Consider the following 21,479-nt stretch of genomic DNA (forward strand, 5'->3'; position numbering starts at 1 on the left):
AATATAAAAAATATATATACCTACTAATTCATATATACAACTGTACTTTAATTCAAATGTAAGAAACAAATTCTTTAAAATCTTCACCAAATACATAATAATATATCTTATAGATAAAGTATTAAAACTAGAGATACATATATATGATAAAATAAATAATAATAGTCATTAATATTTAATGATATGCTTGAACATGTTATTATTATTGATATTTTTTTAATGAATATATGTTATTCCAACACATATAAAATATTTATCAAATATAAAGCTCATTGAACAAAACATAACATATATTTTAAGTTAGGCTTGAGCATTCAGGTACCTGTTGCGATACAGGTTGCATATTTGGAATTTCAGTTTTAATTTATATCACATCCTAAGTCTTATTCTGATAAATTTGTAAGTACGGATCGGGTTCAGATATAACACTTCGGTTTTGTTTCTAATTTATATCACATCTAAAATCCATAAAGTAACCATATATTGTTATGATTCAGGTTATATGGGTTCGGTTAAGATATATCCGAAATTAAATCCAAAATTGAAAAGAAAAACATAAGAAATAAACTTTTTTGTATAGGATTGGATATTTAAAGTACTTATTGAAGATTTAAATACTTATTTTAATATATAGTTTCAAAATAAATATAGAATTGAATATTTTAAGTACATATTTATGTTTCAAATAATTTGTATTTGCGATTAATTTGGATTTTTGGATTAGTTTTTTGGATTTCTTGGGGATTTTTTTGGTTTTTCGAGTTGCCCGTTCGGGTTCGGCTAATAACACTTCGAGTTCGGATATGTGGTGTACCACACTAGACTTATTTTGAAATTTCTTATATTTCGGAATGGACACGGATCAGGTTTTTTGGTTTGACTTAGGTATGGACTTTGAGTTACGAATTTTATGCACATGTCTACTTTAAATGAAGAGAAAATGCGATTATATAAAAAAAATTACCAAAAAATTATTCTGTGCTTTAGCGCGGGTGAAAATCTAGTAGTCTCTTAAATCAAACGGCTATTTTAAAGGTTAGTTTAGAAAGAAATTTTATAACTAAACATGAACTATTATTAAAAAAACGTAAAAATAAAATGGATTTTCAGAAAGTACTATTAAATAACTTTCATACTTCGAAAAATGATTATAAAGTGAAACCAAAAAAATTTGAGAAACTATATGTAATTCTAATAACAGTTTGACAGAAGAGAATAACTTTCAGTCACTCCTTCTATACTCAAAATTTTATTTTGTAAAATTATTAAAAAAATTATATACTCATTTACTTTGAACGATCAAAGACAAATAAACTAAAAGATGTATAGTGTTTTTGACAAATATATTAAATTTTGAGACATTTGGTTAAAATATAAAAATTGATAACTCAATTGTTCTACTAAACCTTTGTTTATTAAATTGGGGAATTAAGATTTGCATTTTATGTAAATTCATTTTTTTCCAAATAATCGATTATTTGAAGTTGTTCTTTCATTGAAGAAAACTTGAGTTTGTCAATAAATGTTTTTGTTATAGGCAAAGTTACAGTAAAACATATAATTCTTTAGAATCTCCTCTTCTCTCATTCATTCAACGCTTTTGATCGTTCATATTTTTATTCGCTGGAATCAACAAAAATTTCATATGTAAGTTTTCAACTGTAAGAATTTTTATTAGATTGATGATGTTTTAGCTAGGCTGGTTCTTGATATTCTGAGACCGCATAATTAAGTTGATTAATTTGAGTAAGCGATTTAATTTTTTTATTGGATTGATTTCAGTTTTGAACCGCTAAACTTAGACTGTTTCAAGATTTTCTAAACAAATTTTTGGACGTTAATACCATATTTTGATAGCTCTCATCAAAATATTGTATTTGATATATTTTTTTGATAAACACTATCGGCTGATCCGGTCTGTCCCGGGAGGAATACACTCAGTGCTACAGAGTGGACTGACTATCACACTGTCTGATCCAAGTTTGGAATACCTTCTAACTAACTACAGGGGGTGAACTGATCATCTGTTACGATCCACCATGTAAACCATTTGGATCGAAACCAAAACCTAGACTGGCTAAGTGATGATATTTGTATTTGGTATATGTTGTGAATAGAGAGAAAGAAGAAATCGGTTATTCTTATTATTAGTTCGTAGACGACGGTAACTTATATAGGAATACAAAGTTAGGGTTTAGAACCTTCTATAATATAGGCTTATGGGCCTATGATGGACATCCACATTAATATTCATAACACTCCCCCTTGGATGTCCATTATACAAAATAAGTCTTAAAGCACGTATGATATTGCCTCGTTAAAAACTTTACCAGAAAAACTCAGTGAGAAAAACCATGGTTAAGGGAAAAAGAGTGCAGCGCACATCTACTCCCCCTGATGAGAACATAACTTGAGATATTTGATAGGAGACAATCCAGTGTGATGAATTAACTCTTTTGTCTTGGGCTTGGACCGGTTCACTTCTCTTGATTGATCTGATATTCCTCACTGAAACTTGGATATCTTGGTGACCATAGGACAAAATGACTTCAAATCACTTGGAAATCGAAGCTAACATGTCTAACTTTAGATGGACATCCACATTAATATTCATAACAGTATATTAATGGTAATTTCAATTGATTTTAGGTATATACACTAAAATAATAGTGCAAAGAAGAGGAAAAAAAAAGAAAGAAACAAAGAAAGAGAAAATGAAATATAATAGATTGAAATTAGATCCGAGAATATTCATCTGTGTTATGATTGTAACTCTTAGATTTTCAGATTTTTTGGGAAAATAATAACTGAAAACACAGGCAAACATACATTTTGAAAAGCGGTAGAAAAATATAAATAAGTGAAAACATCAATGTAAACTAGATAGATCATATATGAACGGTCTAGAACAATGCAAAACACATACTCTTACCAAAGTAGATGATATAGAAAAAGTTAGGATAGAAGCTAAGTGTCTAAAATTTATAGCAAAAGGTGTAAACACATACTCTTACCAAAGTAGATGATATAGCAAAAGTTAGGATTGAATCGGGTAATAATATTATATTTTGATTTCTTTTACATTTGAATGCTTTTCTTTGTTGAGATTTAGATAAAATAACTTAGTTAAATTATAACAAGTGTCTCTAAATGTCTATTGGAACAATTAAATTTTCAATATTTCTCATTTACACAATTTTTTTCTTAAAACTTTACTGAAACGATATTGGTTATTACCAAACTAGTAATTTAAATTTTACCCGAGTAGACCACTCTATCCAGCTTGTAGCTACTAGAAATGATGAGAAAGAAATAATTTTTTTTTCATACTTGGTGGGATACATAGGAGAGATACAACTTTAGAATACAAACCCGGCAGTACACAATTTTGTGGTGAAAAACTCCCATAACATTGCTAGCGATAACAGAAACAAGTTACAGTAGCTTTATTTCGGTGTTTCGAATTTATGCTCAATCTTCCAAAATATCTACAATATTCCGAATTATCATTGCTTCTGGCATTTTTTTGCCGTCGTATTTTGTGAATCACATGTTTTAAAGCTGTCGGGGTCCAATGGAAGAAGTTATGATAACACGTATCTGTAATTTAGTTAGAGAAAAGGGAAAAACCTATCATCATCTAGAAGACTAGAATTGGTAGCACCCACTACTGACTGATCAACTTGTTGCTGAATTATTTAGAAAACATAAATTAAAACTAAACAAAGTAAGTACACACGCGGTGAACGCGTGCATGTGTAATTAACATTTACAATGTCAAAGTTGGGTTAGAAATATACAGCAACCTTTGCCCAAAGAAAAAAATATATACATCAACCTCCGAAAATTGAAAGTTAATTAAAAAGCAGTAGCATTTTCAAACACTTTTGTGACATCCCGGTTATAATATATGAAAAAAAAAATTGATTTGACTTTGTATATCGCCAAAGTATACTTACTTTTTTAGTCACACATCCGTTTATAACTTTAAAGTTAAGTGTGTTTGAACTAGAATAGTGGAAGGATGTGTGACCTACCGAAAAGTCATTCGCGATATCATATAAGTGAGGCCAAAACATAGAAAAATATCATATGGTGATTACAGGGTCAGTAAACAAGACTTCTGAGCCTCCAAAAAATTAATGCCCTGCCCGTTGCACGAAATGAAGCTCACGGGCCGAGTGAGTGGGCGTGGAAGGCCCATTAGCCGCTGACGGTCAGGTGTTATATGTGGTGTCAGAGCCGAACCAAGACGAGTGTGGAGCCCTTATGTGGACTCACACTAACATGGGTATCGATCTTGGGCACATTGAAAACGTTACTTTCTTTGAGAGTGGGTGAATTGTGACATCCCGGTTTGTGGTATATGTGGAAGGGCTTAAAAGAATTGATTTGACTACCTATATCACCAAAATGCACTTACCTTTTTGGTCACATATCCGTTTAGAACTTCAGGATTAAGCGTGCTTGAGAAGGTATAATGGAAAGATGGGTGACCTACCGAGAAGTCACTGGCAGTTTCGTGTGAGTGAGGCCAAAACACAGAAAAATTCATGTGGTGGTTGCAGGGTCACTAAACAAGACTTTCAAGCCTCCAAAAAAATTAACACACCGTCCATCACACATAATGGAAACCACATAGCAGGAGTGAGAGTCCATTAGCCATGGACAGTTGGGAGGTTATAACTTTATTTATTTGTATACCTTGACAGATGATTCATGGGTAAGTTAATTAAGGGTAACATCAGCTTCTCTGTCAAGCTGGGAAACAGCGTGTTAGAACACATGTCTACTTTCGAAGGTAAACCATTATGTCTTTCATTAGTTCGAAGAATTTTGGACGTGTGTATTTTTTAAATTTACCAACTCTACAATATAGTCAAGTAAAAAAAACAATAGAAAAGAGGAGGTAAGTAATTAGATTATCAAATGAGATAGTTTAAACTATATTCCTACATGAGCCATTATACGACTCAATGCAGAATGATACCTAACTATCTACATACAACAGTTAAATAATGAATCATCATTCCGTGACATCCTCATTTCATTACACATTATCACCAAACATGTGTATAACTACGTCTCTCTAAACATTTTGCTAATGGCCCTACGGCCCTACTGCCCAACCAACAATGACCACCATTCAGTTTCCTACATGACCACCCGTTCGTGGCCATTTGGCTCATCTGGCATTACCCTACTGTCCATAGTCACATATGTCCTGATTCTGCATCTCATATTAATCTTCGGACCTCACCAATCAGATACAACACATAGTTTCATGCTTAACAACATTCATTATCGTTATTAAGTTTATACCATTCATTTATCAATCCTAGTTTGTTCATAATCACAATTCAGTATCATCAAAAAATCAATCACATTAACACAATAACTCATTTTATTGTTTTAACAATACAAGTGTTCTTATGCACCACTCAATATTGATCTAACTACCTAACATCAATCAACAAAGCTAACCAATCATATGATCCAACATAAAAAATATAGAAAAGCAAGAGAAGAGAACATCCCCACCTGGATCAAAGATGAACGAGATGTAGATCAGCAGGACATGAATATCTATAGAACACATATGAAGAACGAGACGACAAACGACGGACAACGAACAACGACCAGTCGGTATCAGCGTCGGGAAACTACGACAATGAACGAGACGAAAGGAGCAACAGTTGCTGGTTGGTGAGCAACAACAACAGCGGAGGCAAGGCGTCGGTGGCGGATATGGGACAGGGCCACAGGGGCGATCAGTAGTTATGGCTCGGGCTCGGGTGCTTGACACCTCAAGATATCTACAAGGTTTCGTTAGATTTTTTCTGATAAGAAAATAGTGAAGAGAAGATATTTTTCATAAAAAAAGGACAACGTACTCTATGTTTAATCCTAACGGGTCTTTTACCTAGAAAGATTCCCTTTAAAATAAAAGGAGAGTTTGGATTTGGATTTTGAGATGTTACATTAAATGATATATGTTTTTCGCTAGAATATCTAAGATATTTAGAGTATAAATTCAAATAGAATATATAATATACCTGGTTTGTGCTAATAATATATGTTGAGCCGGCCCTGATCTCAAGTATTCAAAGACTCTGAACTTCCTAGCATTTTCTCACAAATAACTTTTTTTCTTACCCTAGGCCCCTAACGGATTGCTATAATGTGTAAATTCGAATGCATTGGTTGTCAGGTTGCATATGGACGGTTTTAAGCATCCACACTAAGAATTTTTTGTATGATCATGCTTCATGTTGTGATGCATGTAAGGTTTTATTGTGCGAACCGGAGCGCCATGCAATAAAAACCATAGGGAACGAATGTTCTAAAGTTGAATAACGTTGGGGAGTTTTATAAAGAAATTATTATTGTAACCTACAAATTTTCAGTAATAGTCTTTAATTGTATTAATTTTATTAATAAAAATAACTTGATTTTTATTTAGAATTTTCAACGTGGTCTTTAAATATTTTTCAAATATCATAATTATACAGTATTGAAAAAATGATTTGTATGTAATTTTTTTCTTAGATGGCAATATTGTGGCTTAGTGGGGTTTGAAAGTAAGTATTCAAGGTTATTAAACTCAGACATCAACCATCAGAAAAGAAAATTGTTTTTCATTGATTTACAAAACAGGAAATTATAAAGGGAAAATTGCCAAAACGGAACAAAAAAACAGCATAGTTGTCCCTTTGGTATAAAACATTTTTTGTCCATTTTTTCTCTTTTTTACCCTTTCCATTTCTAAAACTTAATGAAATAAATAGTTTTATGAATCAAAAAATTATAAAAAATAGAAACAATTGATAAAATACCCATATATACAAACTGATATATTTTTTTGTTGAAAAACTTGATAAATAAAATTTTTAATTTACGTTCTACAAAAAATAGATTTCGTCTTCTACGGGAAATAGGTTAGTAGAAATTAAATTCCAGATTAAACAAGTTCATCTACTTTTTTTAGAACGAACAATCTACTTTTAATTAAACTTCTAAATATATGGAATGTGAATTCTACTAATTGTAAAGTTAGCTACTTTTTCTCAGAATGCAGTTTCTATTTTTATGAGGTATTCTAAAATTTTCGGAATGCGAAATCTAGACAATACTCAAACGTCTACATGAGGTAGAATCTGCTTATAGGATTTTTGTCTTGGTTCTACCCAGTGTAGAAAGTAACTTCTACGGATAAAAAAACCTGATTTTGGCATTTATGGAAGTTTCAGTTAAAAAATATTCTAAGAATATTTATAATATTCTCTCGATCGCTCTTATCTGGAGTATTTCCCACGGCATCAAAGCCGATCTGTTCATCGTCGACCTCTCTCGGTTTGATCACGAGTTCACTTGATCTCCACGTTCATTGACGTGTGGTTACTGATCGATCGACTACATCCCTGCCCCTATCCATTTATAATATTCTAACTTCCGCGTATATTTGTAGTAGGAGATTTAATTAGATGATCTATTTGCATCAAAGGTACTGTATATGTAGCTGGCTCAGTTGGTGAAGGAAAGACTTTTAGGGGTTAACGGACCCGAGCTCGAACGTCAAATTTGAATTTTTTTTGTTCGTGTTTTGGATTAAAAATTATAATAATACAGTTTCACCTCGAACACCCGACCTTTACTATAATGACCAATATGCCAAACCACTAGGATGAGCAGTACAGTTGCTTTCATAGTAAATCTGTTAATATACAACGATGGTTCACCTAACAAAAAATGAGAAAAGTTTGAGTTTTTGTTCTTACATATGTTGGGTAATAGGTTAATTGTGGATCTCAGTCGGGTCGGGTTTTATGACTGAGCTGGATCCTAATGTCGGGTTTATGAGAAACATAGTCAAGAGTGTTGTATTTCAGTCATGATATGAACTCGTGGAAGAGAATTACGCAAATTGTTTTGATAACTTTGTCTCTAGACTACTTTTGGGACGATTCTAATTAAGGAATTAGTAGCACTGTCTTAGGGTCTATTTGTTGTGTATTCTAAAGTTTTAGTTTACCACTACAGTTGTGATTTATATAGGGTATCGTTCAGGGTTTGTTTAGGGTCTCATTTAGGTTTGTTTAGGGTCTCATTTAGGAGAAACTTATCTTTGGTCATAAACAAGGATACGGGTCAAATATCACTAGATGGGTGCGTGCAGTGTTGAATTGGTTAAATTTGAGATGTGAGTTTGAAAAATTGGAAGGAACGTTTCTATAATAACTGTCTTTAAACTACACCAAGACATTCAATTTGCATCTGGTACAATATAATACAACTTTAAACATGGAAAAGAAATCAAGCTTGAGTATAGGAACAAGCCTAACTTGATATTGACATGGAAAATAACTAAGTTTGTAACAAATATACCAAAGTGAAAATGTGATATCGAACAGGCATGCGCTCAGTGTCGGATCTGAAGCATTGAATCTGGTCAGCCCGTCAGCCTTAAAACTCAAATTGTTGATCGATAATAGTATGGTTGTACCTGTTCATCTTCTTCGCATCCTCCCGAATGGAAAACAAACCAATACAGACAAAAAACAAACATTGAGAAATGCAAAAGAAAAGCCTTTTGAATTAGCATCAAGACAATCACTCTCTCCCACATGGATGATGAAACCAATGCAGCTGTTGTAATTCAGGAACTCCTTCTATTGTCTCCCAATAGAACGAACCACAAGTTCATTATTCTCATTGAGAGAAAGGTTCTCAAGAAAGGAGAATACAAGAAAGTATATGTACACCCGAGTGCACATAAATACAATAGCATCCAACACTAACCAAATAACTCTTTGTTCATCTTCTCTTACCAACAAAAATACTAAGGTGTAAAACATTGATTTACATCGAACATAATATCTTAGCTATCTTTTCAAAAACTTAACATATAAGCTTGTAGCTACAAATTCAAACATCAAACAAGCAATTCTTCAGAAACAGATAAGAACGATGACTTCATATGATCTAACCCATCAACAAAGAACATAACTTTCCTCGAGAAATCGAAATCCAAACCAAAACCCAGATTGTAGAATTATTGTAAGAACGAAAAGATTGTTTTAAAGCACCAACCTCCAGAACTCCTCGACAGTGTAGAACGTGAACGCGGATCTAAGGAGCTTCCCCAAGTCATCTTTTCGTTAGAAAATCAACGAATGAAAAGAGGAACTGTGGAAAGTCCACAAATGCTCCAAGGGATGCGATTCATGAACTGTGGATTTGCCCGATTCGTCAACATCTCCGTCTACGATCTCTCTTTCTACCGCATCGTCACCTGGTCCAATTAGATGCTCTACAGAATTAGGTTTCACTTCCTTGGTAGCAACAACAGGCTTGAGAGCGTCGTTTACAGCCATCGTCTCTCCGTCTTCTCTTCTCCGAACGATCTACTTCTTCTCGAAGGGATCCACATCTGTAGCCGTCTCAGTTTATCGAGAGAGAGACTGAGAAAACAATTAGATCTAGGGTTACGAAGAAATGAGCTTTTTTAATTATTATTTTCTTTTATTTTTTACTACGTTTTTTAATATTTAAAGTAGTTTAAATCATATTTTATTTGATTAATCACATGCTAATTTTGGAATTATGAAAAAACTTATACCAAAGGGACAAACTAAGGTTGGTATTATATTAATAGGACAAAGAGTGTGTTTTTTTATTATATTTTGGCAATTTTCCCAATTATAAAAGGAACACTTGCGCGTAAGCAATGAACTTTTGGTTTTGACAGCGTATGATATACATTTACAATGTCAAACCGCGGTTAGTAAAATATAAAGCGACCCCTAAAAATTGAAAAAGAGTAGTAGTAGTTGTTGATGGATTTGAATCGAACATTTTAATCTAATAATTAACCTAAAGTCTTTCTTTTTCTCTCTCCTCGTGACCTTTAAAAACCTCCTCCAATATTCCACACCCAAAACAAGACAGACAAGACAACACGAAAAGAAAAACAAAACAATCAACAATGGTGGTGAAGAAGAAAATCTCATGGAGATCACTAGTCGCTAGCTGTTTAGGAGATCCAGATATCATAATGGCTCCTCCTCAGAAACCCAAGAGAAAAGATGACGTCATCAAGAAACAGAGCTCGTTTCAGAGACTATCGGTTCTTGATTTGAGCAACCCGAGTTCCAACACTTTATCAGAAGACCTATCGATTTCTCTCGCTGGATCAGATCTTCACAAATTCACGCTCGGCGAGCTTAAAATCATTACACAATGTTTTTCCTCAACCAACTTCCTCGGTGAAGGAGGGTTTGGTCCTGTTCATAAAGGATTCGTCGATGATAAGCTTCGTCCTGGTCTTAAAGCTCAGCCTGTCGCTGTTAAATTGCTCGACCTTGAAGGTCTTCAAGGTCACCGTGAATGGCTGGTTCGTAATTTCATTCTATTTCAGTTTCCCCTATTAATTAATCTTCTTAATCGTTCTGGCTCTAAATCTTCTTCTTTTTTTTTATGGTTTTCAGACAGAAGTCATGTTTCTCGGACAACTAAAACACAAAAATCTTGTGAAACTGATTGGCTATTGCTGCGAGGAAGAACATAGGACTCTTGTTTACGAGTTTATGCCTCGTGGAAGCTTAGAGAATCAACTTTTCAGAAGTGAGTTTCTTTCTCTATGTTTCTTGTTTATTGACGACCAAATTCAGACAAGAAAGTTTCTAAATTGAGATGATTTTTTTAAATCCAAATTTACAGGATATTCAGCGTCGCTTCCATGGTCAACGAGGATGAAGATCGCTCATGGAGCTGCAACGGGTCTTCAGTTTCTTCACGAAGCAGAAAATCCTGTAATATATCGGGATTTCAAAGCTTCCAATATCTTGTTAGATTCGGTAAGCAATAAGTTTCATTTTATAACTTCTGAGTTTCAATCTCTCTTTAAAAGTTCTAATCTCAAATTGTTTTTTTTTTTTTTTTGGTCAAACTAATCTCAAATTGTTTTATTTTCAGGATTACACAGCTAAACTCTCTGACTTTGGATTAGCCAAAGACGGACCAGAAGGAGACGACACGCACGTTTCAACGCGCGTGATGGGCACGCAAGGCTACGCAGCACCTGAATACATCATGACCGGTCATCTAACAGCGAGGAGTGACGTGTACAGCTTCGGAGTTGTTCTACTCGAGCTTTTGACCGGTAGGAGATCGGTAGACAAGAAAAGATCTTCAAGGGAACAAAATCTCGTGGATTGGGCTCGTCCAATGCTCAAGGACGCTCGTAAACTTGATAGGATCATGGACCCTAGGCTTGAAGGTCAATACTCAGAGACTGGAGCAAAGAAAGCAGCAGCTTTGGCTTACCTATGCTTAAGCCATCGACCCAAGAACCGGCCTTGTATGAGCACAGTCGTCTCTATCCTCGACGATCTTAAGGACTATAATGATATTCCCATGGGGACTTTCACTTACACGGTGCCGAATACTCCCGAGAAGTCAGTTTCCGATAATAGAGAAGACGAAGGTCGTGTTAGGGAAAGTAATAAGGCTCGTAAGAGTCATCATCATCGATCATCGCCAACGGCTAACTCTCCGAGGACTAAGTCTCCAACAGCTAAGTCGCCCGGCGGAGGAAACCACCGGACAACTTTGCGAAATGGATTGAACTCGCCTATGAGAAATGAGGCTGGTGGCGAACGGTACTAAGTTTTCTGGTCTCACCTACTCTTCAAATTATTATTATAAAAAATCTAATGTAAATAATTAAATAGTTTGTTGTTTTTTCATCTCTGAAAAATTTATATATCTTTTTGTGAAAAATGTTAGATGGTCTTTTCTTTGGGGATCAATTTGATTTAGATATTTTTGTCGTTTCTTTTGTTTGATCAAATCAAAGTAAGCAGAGCGGTCCAACATGGTGATATTCTTTATGACCATCTCGTCTATAGAGAATACGCGTTATTCATCGTTTTGCGTCTTCTTTTCTTTCGTCTTTGGCCACCTTTTATGCACTTCCTCCTTAAAAGGACAATACACTGATTTTAAGGAAAACTAGAGCTTCATCTGTGCATTCACACTCATGTTTGTCTTAATAAAATAGGAATATTAAACTTTTCTCAGTAGAAAAATATATAGATTGCACAAATCTGCATTTATATGGACAATGGTTCGATTTATAATATATAGGATTTATGATAGATTGACGATTTTTAATCGTGTGTAATTTGTTGATTTCTCATATTGTGGTTAGATACAAAAGCAATCGAAATAATATTTTATATAATATATTTGTCAATTAATATTTTTTAACTATAGTAACCATTTTTGATGTATTTATTTATAAATTTATACACTAATTATTATGTTTATGTATATTAATAAATCTATATTTTCAAAATTAAATATATATTTTTGTTTTAATATAATAGATATATATGTTTCTAAGTTTTTTATATGCCAAACGAATTCTGTTTATTTTTGAGAAAATATTAAATTATAATTTTTTTTTGTATTCTTATAATTCAAATATATATGTGTGAATTTTATAGTCACATTTTAAATCAATGGTCGGACCGATCCAACCGGTTCAACCGGGTTTTAAATTTTAATTTAATTTTAGATTAAGTAACTATATATATATGTATAATTATAAAATTCTGTTTTACAAAATTTTATATCATTGTTAGAATCTACAAATAATATGAAAATAAAATGGAAATGTTTAAAATAATATAAATGTAATGAAAATAATTTATATAGACAGATATTTTTTTCAATATGATTTTTATGAAATCTTTTTTTTTTAATTTGCAGTTTTTAATGTTTTTAACTTGAATTTGAGAAAACTTGGTCCCCGGGTTTAGTGGTTTTTGACCGGGTTTACCGGTTTAACTCAAATCTGATTTTTTACAACCGAAACCGATTAGAACCAAGTCACGGTCCGACCGGGCGGTCTGGTTTTCAAAACCTATTAGATTAGAGAATTATTGTATATTTGGTATGTTTGTTAGAGAGGGATCTAACAAATAATGATTTGTTAATTAATAAAATTTGATATGTATGGATAGAGAATAATCTAACAATTTATTTCTGGTTAAATTATTAATAGTGATTAATATAGTAATATAAATTGTAATTATTAGAATGAAAGAAATATTATTTTAAAAGGTATTTTAGTTTTAATTTGGTTAGATAATAATCCGATTAGAGAATAATCATATATTTGGAACAAAATAAATGATTTGTTAATTAATTAAATCTGATAAGTATGGATAAAGAATAACTTAAAATTTTAATTGTGGTATTTTAATTGCAAGTTTTTAATAATTATTTGTATTTTTTTTTTGCTAATTCGTCGAAATTCAAAACTAAGTAAATCTATTATGCATACAAAATATTTCATTGTTTTTCTATATTTTAGTCAATTCGAAAAATATAATATCTAAGAAAGAAAAAAACGTCAAAATATATCACATATGTTTGATTAACTTATGGAAATAGAAATATAAACAAGTTATTTTACTATGATTTAAAAATGTATATTTGTTCACCAACAAAAACGAGTAACAAGCCAAACAACGCCAAGTAGTTACTTTGATTTGAATACTTGATACTTGTCTTGTACTTGCGAGTAATTTAAAGAGATTACTTGATACTCAATTTGGTCAAACCGAGTACTCGACTTTACGAGTCAAGTATCGATCAAGTAGCGAGTACGTGCCAAGTAAGGAATAATTGTGCTCAGCCCTAATGACAGTGTCAGTATAAAACAAGGGAAAATTGTTTTTATGCCAAAAATGATTACATTGTTCCCTACTTCCTTTAGACTAATTTCTATTTTATACCATTTTTGCTTTTAATGTTCTTTAATATTTTTGAAAATAAATTAAATAAATAGTTTTACAAACAAAAAAAATATGAAAAATAGTAACTACTAATGAAATACCTATATCAACTTAGTGATATTTTTTCCAGTTCTAAAAATGTTTAAATAACAATTTCAGATTTGGTTATACAGAAAGTAGAATTGACATTCTACGCATTAGAAAATGAAATCTTTGTTTTCTATTGAATCTGCTATGTTCATAAAAAGTAATCTACAAAAATAATAGTACTCTAAAAATATTTAACCTATAGCGCTAAAATATGTAGAAATCGGAATCTACATGTTACTATAAATCTAAAACCTGTATAAATCGAAATATACACATTACTATAAATCTAAACATCTATAGAAACCGAATTCTATAAATTTACTGAATTCTACGAATAAGGATGATCAGTTCCGAAAATATGGGAAGAGAATATTTGGAATTACATTATAATGATTGGGAACTTCTTTTTTTGTTTTATGTTTTTTAAATTATTATAATATTAAAAATATATATATACATTATGATGATTTATTAATTTTTAATTATGAAATAAAAATTAAAAATATAAGAACATTATTGCCATTTTAGAAATAATTAGTCTAATGAGACATAAACGATATAAAATTAGACTAAAGGGACAATGTTATCAATTTTTTGGCCTAATAAATAATTGGGTAATTTTCCCTAAAAACAAAGCATCGTTTTATACTCTGTTTTGTTCTCGTTCTGATTTCGGTTTACCATTTTATTGGTTGACAACAACATGAATGATAAAACTTCACCGCAACGACAAAGATTACCAACAAACCCTCATTTTATAGTATTAAAACAATTTAATAGCTTTTGGTACATTTTCTTTGAAAAACTATCAGAATTATACCCAAAAAAACTAGGGAAAATTGCCAAAACGGAACAAAAATTTAGGATGGTTGTCCCCTTAATATAATACCATCACTAAGTTGTCCTTTTAGTATAATACTTTTATAATCCCAAAACTAACCCTTCATTAATCAATTTAAACACAAATTAAAATTAATTTTTAAAAGTTTAATGAAAAAAGTAAAAATAAAAGGTTTTAGAAAGGCAAAAGAAATGTAAAAAATTAAAAAAAAATAAAACAAAAAGAGAACAAAAGACACAAAATATCTTGTAACCCTAATTTCTTTTGGTTTCTCCGCCTCTCTCTCTTTGTCGATAGAGGAACAAGGGATTTTGTGTCTTTTCCGGTTAAATCGAGCTTCCCTTTTGGTGTAACCTCTTCGTCCGTCCTCTTGCACCAAATTTTCAAACACCACATGTTGTATAGATAGATATGCATCATAGAAAAAATTTGTAAAAATCACAAGACAAACTATAGAGAAATCATAGATTGATGAAGAAGAAAAGACAAATTTTTTTTTTTTTGATATTTTGACAAAGCAAATCGACCAAAACACGTTTTTGGAAGTTAGAATATTTTCTTAACTGAAACTTCCTTAATTTTCGAAGAAACATGTTTTATTATCCGTAAAAATGCACATTCTATAATGTGTAGAACCATGACAAAAATCTTGAATGCAATTTATACCTCATGTAGACGTTCTTGTTGTGTTTAGATTCCGCATTCCCGAAATTTTAGAATACTTCGTAAAAGTAGAAACTGCATTCGAGAGAAAAGTACCTATCTTTACATTTAGTAGAATTCACATTCTCCATATTTATAATCTATCTTATTAATTTCGAGTCCTAATTTTATCTACTATTGAGAAGTCATAATAGGACCATTATATTAGTAGTATAATAAAATAAATTTATAGTAGATATCAACCAATTACTATGATATTAACGTTTATATAATTTTGACAAAATAAATCTATTAATTATTTTAGTTCCTAAAAATCAGTAACAAACATAAAAATTACAATCTCCTAACAAGATTTACGTATATTATATACATTGTTTCTGAAATATATAATTTACACCAACATTGATATCAACACTATTTATATAATTCCCTCAGTCATAAATACTACAGTATACAATTTTAATTTCTTTATTAATAACTATTTTTGTAGCTCCATAATGTTTATAAGCACCAAAATAAATTAAACTATTTTGCATTTGCAATATGTAACACAACATCATACTTCTTTTCATGTCAATATAAAATATAGCTCTAACAAAAAATAATATGCACAAGTGCGCGGGTAAAAACTCTAGTTTTAATTAAAAGTAAATTTTTCGTTCTAAAAAAAGTAGATTGACTTGTTTATAATGGAATTCGTTTTCTACTAACTCATTTTTCGTAGAAGTCGAATTCTACGTTTAGTAGAATATAATTTAAAAAAATTATTTATCAAATTTTTTCAACCAAAAAAATATGTGTTTTTGTATATGGGTGTTTTATTAATTTTTTATATTTTTAATCATTTTTTGATTTATAAAACTATTTATTTCTTTAATTTTTAGAAATATAAAAGGTAAAATGGAGACAAAATAGACAAAAAAAGTTTTATACCAAAGAGACAATCATCCTAAATTTTTGTTTCGTTTAGACAATTTTCCCAAAAAACTATCATAATTATACTATTTTTTTCTTTGAAAATTTATAACTACCACGAAGACACATCATGATCAAAACAAATACAATACAAATATTTTTCATTTCGTCATTTCTTAATTATAAAATGTGGATATAAAACGATAAATGGATATATGATTCAGTTCGACTCGTTGAAACTAATTAAGGCATCAGTGGAAGCAACTGTAAACTTCCGACAGAAAAAAATCAGTGGAAGTTCTTCTTTCTTAGTATTCAAAGTTTTGTTAGGGAAAAATTAAAAGTTTTGTGTCTTCTATTCTTACCACTAAGTTTGATCAATCTCATATATATAACTAGGATAAGACCCGCGCCTTGCGCGGGATTAAGTTATTATTTTTATTATATTTTGGAGAATGAAACAATACTTTGGCTTCATTTGGATTACGGGTGTTCAACCCGGATATCGGGTTAGTTTCGGTTCGGTTCGGTTTTTTTCGGTATTTGGTTAGTAAAATATAACTACTATTCTAAATCAATATTTACTTTGACTTTAGTCTTTCACATACTTTTGAAAGATTTCAACTGGACGACTAAATTGATCAGCCAATCTTGTTGCTTTAAATCATTAGTGTTTATATATATATATTATTTAGTTTGAATATTTATTAAATAAAAATTCATATGCGTTATATTTTATGATCATTTGTAACTTATTATAACAAAAAAATAATCTATTGATCACAAAATTTTCAGAGTGGGAATATTCAAATTTCTAATAATATATAGACATTTTGAAAAATTCAAATATAACATATAAGAAAAAATATAAATGTTTTTATTATATATTTAATGTGATTTTTTAATATCTTTCAATAATATAAAATTAAAAAAAGAACTAAGACACAAAATTGTTATCAAATATTTATTATTCATAATAATTAATTTTCATATATACGTTAATCATATTAGGTAATTTCGTAGCTTCTAATTAAGGAAAGTGCAAAAAAAATTTTGGTAGATTATTTATCAATTAGATAGTTAGTTTAATAAAAAATATAATGTAAGTCAAGATGGACCAACCTATTTTTCTAAGAATAGTATATTTTATATAGTCATTTATTAAATGAGAATTTATAATCATACAGTTCTATGATCATTCATATCATTTTATAACTGAATATTTAAATAATCGATAACAAAATTTCAATGTGAAATCTTTAATAAGTTTATAATTTATAAATGTTTTTGAAAATTCATTGAAAGTTTTAATATTAAAATATTTATGTAATCTTATGGTATATAGTATAATCTATATATATATATATAAATATATATGTTTTATTATTAAATGATATTTTTTACTCATATGGTTTTAAAATAATGTGTATCTTCTTATAATATTAAATAAAAGTTCATATTAATACAATTTTATGATCATTTGTAACTTATTATGACAAAAAAAATAATCTATTGATCACAAAATTTTCAGAGTGGGGATATTCAAATTTCTAATAATTTATAGACGTTTTGAAAAATTCATAATATAACATATAAGAAAAATTATAAATGTTTTTATTATATATTTAATGTGATTTTTAAATATATTTTAATAATATAAAATTAAAAAAGAACTAAGATACAAAAATTGTTATCAAATATTTATTATTCATTATAATTAATTTTCACATATACGTTAATCATATTAGGTAATTTCGTAGCTTTTATTTAAGGAAAGTGCAAAATATTTTTTGGTACGTTATTTATCAATTCGATAGTTAGTTTAATAAAAAGTGTAATATAAGTTAAGATGAACCAACCTATTTTTCTAGGAATAGTATATTTTGTATAGTTATTTATTAAATAAGAATTTATAATCATACGGTTCTATGATCGTTCATATCGTTTTATAACAAAATATTTAAATCATCGATAACAAAATTTTCAATCTGAAATCTTTAATAAATTTATAATTTATAAATGTTCTTGAAAATTCATTGAAAGTTTTAATATTAAAATATTTATGTAATCTTATGGTATATAGTGTTTAATATATATATATATATATATATTTATTTATTTTATTATTAAATGATATTTTTTACTCATATGGTTTTAAAATCATGTGTATCTTCTTATAATAAAAATGTTAAACCATTGATCATTAATTTTTAACATAATAATTTTAATAGTTTTAGTCATTTATTGTCGTTTTTAAAAATTCAAAATATAACATATACGAAAAAATCTAAATTTTATTTTTATAGCTAATTTGATTGTTTAATTTATTTTAATAATATAAAATTAAACAAAAAATGATGGAGGAGATATACATTGTTATCAAATCTTTATTATTAAACTCATTAATTGTCATATATATATTAGTCATTTATGGTAATTCCGTAGGTTTTATTTAAGGAAAGAAAATATCATATCATATCATTATATCATATAGTTTGACCAACTTATGTATCTAACAACATATAAAAATCGAATGTGGACCTACTTATTTTTCAATTGAATGTAATTGACTACCTAATTGAGTGCCACCTATGCATTGGGGCCTCTTTTAATTAATACAAAATTGAGGTTACATCTTTTCAAATGTTCCTCAATTAATATATAAGGGATATGTGTACATAACGTCTTAAATATTCGAACATACCTGTGGTGGATATTAAGTTTTCTCCAACTTAAAAAAAACAAAAGAAAAGTTTAATCCAACTTTTGCATCATAGCTGACTTGTTTTATAGATCATGAAGACGACTAATTATCTGCCGTGGACGTGAAAAAACCCCAAACCATTTAGGATCAAGCTTAGTGGCATGAATTTACATGGATTTTTATATATACTCGGCCATAATATTTTGGTCTTCACAAAGCATGTTTAATTTGCGTTTTGCTCGAATGACGTGTACGTATATACGCAATACTAATATTGATGATTAGGGTTATATAATATAGTCACCTAGTTTGAATCATTTAGATACAGCTTGCGCGTTTGGTTTTCTTCTATCTAAATTAGGCGTGCATGTATGAGTAATCTTCTCTATTAAAACAGAAGTACTATTTTTATCTACCATAAAAAAGTCATACTAGCTTTATTAGGTCCATTTCATTAATTACATTTATTTAATTATTTATATTAATCTATTCAATATATAAAGATATTAATAATAAATCAATTTTAACTGTAAATTTAAATTTTCTTTTTAGTTATAACAAAATATTGAGAAAAAATCTAACAAAATCTTTCTAAAATTTTAAAATATTTTATTTAAATTAATACCATTGATTAATTTCGTAATTAATAATATATACTATTATACTTTAATTTAAATAAAATTTTATTATAAAACAAAATAAAATAAAAATGTATGCTATTTTTCAAATTTTATAATTATATTCTATATCTTTTTTATTAAAATAAATACCATAAAAATTCATACTAGGTTTATTTCATCAATTACATCTATTTGACTATTTAAGTTAATCTATTTAATATATAACATTTCTAAAAAATCTTATAAATTATATAGGTATTAATAAATAAATTTTAACTGTAAATTTAAATTTTATTTTTACTTATAACAAAATATGTTGAAAAAACCTAAAAAAATCTTAATAAAATTTTAAAATATTTTTAAATTAATGCAGCGATTGATTTCATAATTAATAATATAGTATTATGATAATGTATTTACTTATAAAATCCCATAATATACTAAAATAAATAACATATAAATATAAATTATGCTAAGAAAATATCAGTTTTATGGTATAACTAAATAAAATTATAAATGTATTGTATTCAGTCTGTAAAAATTAGAAAAAATGAAGGAGATTCTCAATTTTTTTATTTCATACTATGAATTTATTTTACCAAACTCGAAAATATATTAATATATAATAAAAACTAATAATAAAGTAAAATATATAAAACAAATCATTATACTTTAATAATATCGAATAAGAAATATAACCAATAACATTATAGATTTACACAATATATAACACTAAAATGTAAATATCTTTTAAAGTTTTACGATGGTATTATATATTTATAAAATGAAAATCTACCCGCACATCCGTGCGGGTGAAAAATCTAGTTGTATATTATATATATATATATATATATATATATATATATATAAATTGGCCGATCGACAAATATCTGAGACCAAATTGATCTTCATTGTTTGTAAGAGTCAAATGACAGATAACCTAATGATTTTAAATGTCAAAACTCTTAACTTCCTGCAAAGCACCTACTAATCTCCCACTATATCCACTTGCTAATTTAAAATTACGATAATAATGTGCAAAATCGTAGAAATACAGCTTTTTTTGTTTCCTTTTTTTTTGTAGAAATACAGCTAAAGTAAGAAAAAAATGTAAAAATTGTATAAATGTGTACAAATGAAGAATTTTAATTAAGTAGCCTGGGGATCCGAATTAGATTAGATAGTTCTTTTATTCTAAAACCCTCCCGCGTAGCTGAATATATAGACGAACAAACATTTATCAGATACTCTGAACTCACCGCGGCGAGGTGGAAGTGATCAATAGTGTTATACAGTAGAACAATTTTTTTCTGTGTTGAAAATTGAATTGCATAAGGCGGCGAGTAATATCACCGTGGCGGTTCTCTGTAAACATCTTTTTCCACTGTTTACAATTACCAGCAGCTGTTGTCGTATCTTCTACTTTTTATGATACAACTATGCTTTTACTACAAAAACTCGTGGATTTTTTTTTTTGGAGTAAAATGTTAAATTTTATACGATTTTTTGTTTGAGAGAAATTACATAGAAACAAATAGTATAAAATGAAAAACGACTATCACAACACCGAAAACAAAGAACCACATCGAAAATAAAAAATTTTCTGCCGCAATTCCTAATGAAAAATAATAAGCGGTTTCTAGAGGATGGTTCCCTCTCTGCGCCATCAACCACCACTACTAGAAATCTGCTCCACCCTCCACCTCCGCTGCTGGACTCTTCTGATCCATCCCGGAGCTTCATAACTTCCTTCCTTATTAACTGTTGCAACCGGTTCTCCCTCTACTTGATTTACTGTTGCTCAAGATACTACTTTCTTGATGGTTAAAGAAACTTTTGAT

General features: G+C 29.4%; 1 protein-coding gene across 1 annotated transcript; it reads left to right on the forward strand.

Annotated features, from left to right (window-relative positions):
* Nucleotides 1-9,844: 9,844 nt before the first annotated feature.
* Nucleotides 9,845-11,836, forward strand: LOC106411042 (serine/threonine-protein kinase RIPK-like). Its single transcript, XM_013851714.3, has 4 exons — nucleotides 9,845-10,393; nucleotides 10,488-10,623; nucleotides 10,720-10,856; nucleotides 10,975-11,836. Exons 1-4 carry the CDS (start codon nucleotides 9,986-9,988, stop codon nucleotides 11,665-11,667), a joined length of 1,374 nt encoding a protein of 457 aa, XP_013707168.2. The 5' UTR covers nucleotides 9,845-9,985; the 3' UTR covers nucleotides 11,668-11,836.
* The last annotated feature ends 9,643 nt before the right edge of the window (nucleotides 11,837-21,479 follow it).

Source organism: Brassica napus, chromosome C7, assembly GCF_020379485.1.
Source record: "Brassica napus cultivar Da-Ae chromosome C7, Da-Ae, whole genome shotgun sequence".
In the NCBI taxonomy this organism is placed as follows: domain Eukaryota; kingdom Viridiplantae; phylum Streptophyta; class Magnoliopsida; order Brassicales; family Brassicaceae; genus Brassica; species Brassica napus.